The 6,596-nt window shown below is 39.8% G+C and overlaps 1 protein-coding gene across 1 annotated transcript; it reads left to right on the forward strand.

Annotated features, from left to right (window-relative positions):
- Positions 1-321: 321 nt before the first annotated feature.
- On the forward strand, positions 322-6,061 carry LOC103893435 (granzyme A). The gene is given in 5 exon segments (XM_019470257.1): positions 322-382; positions 470-611; positions 3,239-3,386; positions 5,754-6,029; positions 6,032-6,061. Coding segments are annotated over 5 exon segments (657 nt in total).
- Positions 6,062-6,596: the final 535 nt, after the last annotated feature.

A 6,596-nucleotide genomic window follows, 5' to 3' on the forward strand; every position in this document is an offset into this window, starting at 1 on the left:
GCTCAGGAATTTTCTTATGTGCTTGTTTTCTAATATGATACCTGTGGTGAAGGGCTGCTGAAGTTCCTGTAAGACTTGGACCAATTAATATTGACACATGTTGGGGGTTCAAGAAACAGGCAGGTTTTAAAGAAACCTGAAGAAATAACCTAAAGAAACCAAGCTGCATTTAAGGTAATATGATATTAATGATGTAAAGGGAAACTTCAAGAGAGGGAGCTATTAATAAAATGTTTCAACCACCATTTCCTGTAGGGGACATTTAAATAGAAAAGACTGTATCATAATTTACAATGTTCTTGTCAGTAAATAGCAGCAGCTATGACAAGCTACCTGTTAGCTCTCCTGCTCTCTCTAATTGCTGTTATCCTACCCCCGAGATGTAAGTACTCTTCTAAGGATAAAAATATCCAAATTCCTACTTCCTCTGGATAACGCGTAACATAATTGCACTTCTGTTGCATTTCAGATGGCTGCATGGACATTATTGGAGGACACATCGTGCGTCCTCATTCCTGGCCTTTTATGGCTGCTATCCAGACAAAGAATTTAACTGTGTGTGGAGGAGCTCTTGTGGGAAAGCAATGGGTTTTGACAGCAGCGCATTGTGAGTAAGTATCTTATACTGGGGCAATTTCAACTCTTCATTGAGGTGGGGCATGGTGTGCAAGCCTGTAAGTAAAGAAAAGTGGTTATTGATTTCTTAAGAATTGTTAAAAGCTGCAGTTCTCTCACTAAACTGATCTAAGAACTTGTCATTCTGTTTTAAGTTGTTTTGTAAACTACTGATCTGCATTGTGTAGAGTTACCTTCATTAGTCAGATCCTGCCAGTGTTACAGGATACAGACTGTGCTGATAAAAGACCCAATTCATTATTTGTGCATCTGAAACAGCAGCGTCTTAGAGACAGGGATATATTCCAAAGTGCTTTAAACAAATCTTACCTGTGTGCCTGGGACTAAGCCTCAAAACACCCTGAGAGATGAAGCTGAATTAGATGGAAACAAGATTCCTCCCATTTTAAGTGACCTGGGCTCAGAAAAACTGAATGTCAGTCATGACTATGACAAGGAGCCTTGTCCTTTTGACAAGTCAAATGTGAGCACAAGCACCCCTCTCTCAGGTGGGGTACCCCAAGGCTGGCACAGCTGTTGAACAGCTGGCTCAGGGTAAGGAGGACATCTACTGTTCACATTAGGAAGTAAAATGCCCATGCTTTTGCTAAAATATTTTCTAACTCCTATTTTAGTTCTCCAATTTTTTTTCTGTATTTGAGTAACTAAAAGCAAACCAATTACAATAAACCTGTGCAAGCCTGACCTCCTCAAACACAGTGTGGGCAGCTCAGCCGGCCTTCTTTCATCAGTTAGTCTAAAATAGCGGACACAGCTCCTTCTTTCTAAGTGAATTTGACTTCCACACTTCAGCTGAATCAGGTTTGGTTGCATTTTTTGTAAGGGTAGAACAGCATGTGCTGTTTTGAACATTTACAAAACAAAAGCCAAGCCTTCGTCTTTGGAATGAAGGGATTTTTTGATGGGAGCTGGAGTCTCTCACTCTTGAGTTAGTGGGTTAGAGATATCCAGTTAGTTATGGTTATAAAAATTCAGATTTGGGAGCTATTCAGTGGAAAGGGCACTGGCTGTATCTGGTCCTGTGGAGAGGACAGCTCTGGTCACTGGTTTGGTTTTCTAACAAGCACATTGGTTTGGGCTAACTTTGAGTCTTTGTCACTGGGACAAAGTGAAACAATATCTGTCTGGTCTCCTTCTCCTGAGCTATATGATGATGCCCATGCAAAACCCACCCAGCCCTAGGCTATGTCTAGACTTTTCTTAGCAGGTGCAATTGCAGTGCATGTAAGCCTTCCTAACTAATGAATATTATGTGATAATCACTTCTGAAATAATTTTTGTCTTAGATAAAATAGCATTAATCCAGCAACATGAATTTCTGTGTGGCCTGCAAGCAACCTATCAGAGACCTGGATGAAGTTGCAGTGGGTTTTTTTGTTTTTTTTTTCCCCCCAAGCTTCTCTGTATGCAGAGTGGCCAATTGCCTGGGCTTTCTGCAAGTCCAGCAGTTGCACCTCTGTTGGGGATGATACACGAAAGAGTCCCAGGGATGGAGTTTTGTGAGTCTTATATCATTCTCACTGTGTAAGTGTGCTTCATAGATAAAAAGAGAAATTTTTAGGATCCAGCACTGCCTTTGCAGCTATTTTCACAAGCAAACATTCACATACAAATAAATGAATTGTATCTTTCAGTGAGACATGCAGCTGGAATGAAGAAAGTAACTTTTTTTTGTTTGGATTGATAAAGTCTTTGTTCTGGCTTGAATAAGTTGTCCTGTATGTAGTGAGATTGTGTTCTGAAGATGAAGCACAGGAAACCAGTAGTATGTCTTCTGGCAATGTCATCTTACTGGGCTGCATTAAGTTTAGCAGGACAAAATGAAGAAAGACAAACTCTAATAAATACATTTCTGATAATACTCAGAGAGCTTGGGGGAGAGGGAGATTTATGAGAGGCTTAACTCTTACTGTTTATTAGCAGGAACTGGACATATAAGTCTCTTTGGGTTTTGGCAGTCTCCCTTTTTAATATTCACTATAGGGGTGTCTTGAGTTAGGCAACACCCATCCTTCTTCCTTAATGGGCTGAATCCTGTATTTAGTGAAGTTAAGGACAAAACTTTCATTAATATTAAAGAAGTCCACTTTAGTAGAGCACTTACCTGTATGCATAATGCTCAGAATGAGTACTGAGTATTGATATGTGTACTGGCATCCCACTGATGTCAGCAAGACAACCTACATGCTATTATTAATCAGGTGTGTTTCAGTCCTTTGCAGGATTAGGTCCTAAGTCCAAAGGAGACCATTAAAAGATTAATGAAAGGCATCAGCACCAGCAGTCCTTGTGCAAGGGACTCTCCTTAAAAAGCCAGCAGGCTTTTTCATGAAATTAATTCCAAACTCTGGAAATCCCTGAAGGTCAGCTATAACACCGTTATTTCACCGAACTAGATTTACAGTAAAGAAATGTTACTTTGTAGAGGAAATTACAAGCTCATGTCAAAACATCGAAATGAACAATATCCTTCCCTATGTTTTAATCATGTTGTTGTAAAATGAAATTGTGAGTATTATGTTACATGTCTTTTGATTATCTTGAGAGATGCTGCTCAGTTCCAGTAGTGACCTTCTCTCCCTGTACTTTCTTTAAATTACAGATTGAACAAATCAGAAGTTAGAGTTGTTCTTGGAGCCCATCAAGCATCCATAGCTGAAAAAGAACAGCAGATATTTAAGGTTATGCACTACTTTCCTAATCCTCAGTTTGACAGGTCTTCCAAGGAAAATGATATAATGCTCCTCAAGGTATTGTGTTAATTACTGTTGTATTATTATAAGAGGAATTTTGCTGATGATTGTTTTGGCTATTCTTTGATATCGAAGAGTACATTGTTTAGATAGCTTAACAATATCACAGAACACCCTGCTTTTAGTTGTACTAATCCAGATAAAGTTACAGGATCACTGGCACTGTGAGCAGGGATGACATTTCAAGCCCATTCCGTGCTCTAAAACTCCCTTTAACCCACTCACTGCAGCAACCCCTCCAAAACCCCAAAACACATTCTTTAGTAATTTTTCAAAGGCAGTGCTGAAGTGATGTATGCAATGGAGTCTGGGTCACAGCTGTATTCCAAAGGGATACCTTATGCTGGACTAAGCAAAAATGGGGATGAAACTTACTGTTAATTATTTGGGGTAACCACATAAAGTAAAAGTATGGATAATACAGGACATCATAGATGAATTCAGCTCTAGGAGCACAGAGTGGTCACATAATGAAGAAGGCTCAGGACACTGCAGAATGAAGCATGGAAAGGTGTCCTTGCCAACATCATCGTCCTGAATGCCAAAGTGCGGCAGGGCTGTAAGAATTTCCTGCATACCAGCTCCTGCTCAGCCTGGCTCATGCCTCATGTGTCCCTGCACTGAGAACTCTGTTAATCCAGCACTGAGATTGACATGGAGGCAGCCATGGGTGTTTTGAATAGGGAGAGGGCAGTCTCTATGCCGGAAACCTGTAGATGGTCAAATGGTTCTGGAGGATTTCCTTCCTGGAACCAGCAGTTTCAGTGCTGATCCAAAGTCCCTGAGAAAGATAAGACTTGTACATCATCTTTCCTATACCTTTAGAAATATCATGACTTCAGTACGATGCCTAAGAAATCTTGGATGGATCTTTATTTAGGCTATGCTTTAATGTTAGGCCTGTGATAATGAAGAAATATCTTTATGTGAAATATCAATATGTATATTTAAAATAATTGACTAGGTACAGTATATTATGAATATTACCACACTTCTGAAATAATTGGTGGAATTATGTGGAAAAGGAAGTGATGACTTGAACCTGATTTCTAATGTTTAGCTAGTATCACCAGTTTGGTATGACAATGACACAGGGAGGAAACTAGCAATGTCCCCTTCTGGAACTAGCTGGAGCATTTACAGACATCTGTGCCTCCACTGACTTATCACTGCCCAAGCGTGAGAGGCTCCTTCCCCCAGATGTTAGTGAGTATTCTCCATCTGCTTCATTGCAAAGGCAGACAGGTTCATTTCACTGGCTTCTCCTGTGGCCACCAGCAACTTACCAGGAGCACCAGGTTTTTTGTGAACACAATAACAAAATGGATTGCTAGAAATCAGTATTTCTAGAGGTGAAAGTTATAACTCTGTTCCAGAATGACATGGATACCATAAAATCTTTTGTCTGAATTTGACACAGGAGCAGGGATAGCGTTAGTACCAGGGCTCACCTCCCATCTCTACAGTTCTGCTGTAATGCAGTACTAAGTGACTTGGGATAAACTTTCCATTTTGGAAATTCCCACCAGCACTGACGATAATAAACTGTAAGGATTTTTTGGGTAAACTTGTGATTTGTTGGAGTGCCTTTTTTAAAAGGTATAAAGCCAGAATTGTTTAACTGACAACCATTCAGCAACATGTATTGACAGCCTGTGAAATGAATCATGGTGCGGTGATCGTGTGTAAAACAGAAAATGTCTGTTCGGTAGCTGTGAGCCCTTACCAAGCACATTGAGGATATGTGTTAGTGTTTTGCTATGTTTTCATTTACAGGCTTAAATTACTGAAGGATGAATCTGTCAGGTAAAGGCCAATAAAACACAGACAGTTCAGATCATTTATGCCTTTTGAATCTCTCAGAGCAAAAACTTGGCAGTCTGAAGAGTTCAAGACCTCATTTTCCCCCAATTATGTCACTGTGGTCATGTCTAATTGGTTATAGCTTTTGTTTTCATCTTTGTTACTGGGTACATTGCGCTGTGCTTTGAGACCTTTCTGTGTGTCAGTCAAGCACCAGAGTATGATTTCAACACAGAAGTTCAGTGGCAAGTGAGGTTCTCAGATAGGATATAGATCCAACAGCCTAACTCCTGTGCAGGTTTTTAATTTCCTACTATAATCAATGGGAAGCTAGGCTTGAACTCACTACTGCTGCCGTAGATAGGGGATTGCTATACAGACACCAGGAAAATTCTTTTGGATTTGCAAAAGGGCAATTAAGCTCAGGATCAGTTCCTAAATACTGAAAACTGATTTATAAGGAAAGTACTGGTAAAATGAGTCTAAATGCCAATTGAAACTACATTATACTTTCCTCCCTTTTCTGCATGAGAAAGCATTTTTTTTCTTCTTTTTTTCCAGCTGAATGGTATTGCAAAGCTGAATAAATTTGTGCAACTTTTGCCTCTGCCTGACTCTTATGAAGATACCAAACCTGGCACAACGTGCAAGGTGGCTGGCTGGGGAGTCACATCTTCAGGAAAGCCATCAAAATGTCTTCGGAAAACAACTCTTAAAATTGTTGGTAGAAAAAGCTGTGAGAGCAAATATGGAAATTATGCAAAAATAACCAGCAACATGTTGTGTGCTGTAGGGAAAAATAAAATTTTCAAGGGAGATGCTTGCCAGGTAAGAAGCAAAGTTACAAAGAGGAGGGGATGTGCTTTTAACAATGGTTCCCTTTTCACTGGGAACAAAGGAGTGCTAGACACTTAATGAGGCTGATCAGATTCACAGTGATTTTAACCACGTTTGTAAGAGACTTTATTGCTGTGAAAAGGAAGTGTTAAAACTTCGAGTAGTTTAGGTCAATGTACACAACAAGATGGAGAATATGGGAATTTGAGTCTGGCATTATCTCAGTTCACTTCAGGTGCATTTCTTTAGCTAAGGTGCTCCCCTTAGGCACCACCTGTAGTTATCGGAGAAAAAGAACTTTCAGGGTCTGAATCATCTGATCCTTTCCAGATGTCAACATCTGAATAGTACAGAATTAACTGTACACTCAAAAGTGCTGTTTGGATCTTGCTTTTGATGTCTTCTGTGCTGAGTCCAGAAAAGCCAATTGCTAAAGAAGTAAGAATCAATCTATACCAACAATAAAAATATACCTTTTGAAATAGAATTATGATAGCACTGTGCTGGTCTACAACATTTACAAAGGCTCCCTCAGGCTTTAAAAGCAATGGCTCCTTATACCTCACC

The sequence above is a fragment of the Aptenodytes forsteri genome, unplaced genomic scaffold (genome assembly GCF_000699145.1).
Source record: "Aptenodytes forsteri isolate BGI_AS27 unplaced genomic scaffold, ASM69914v1 Scaffold92, whole genome shotgun sequence".
Classification (NCBI taxonomy): Eukaryota; Metazoa; Chordata; class Aves; order Sphenisciformes; family Spheniscidae; genus Aptenodytes; species Aptenodytes forsteri.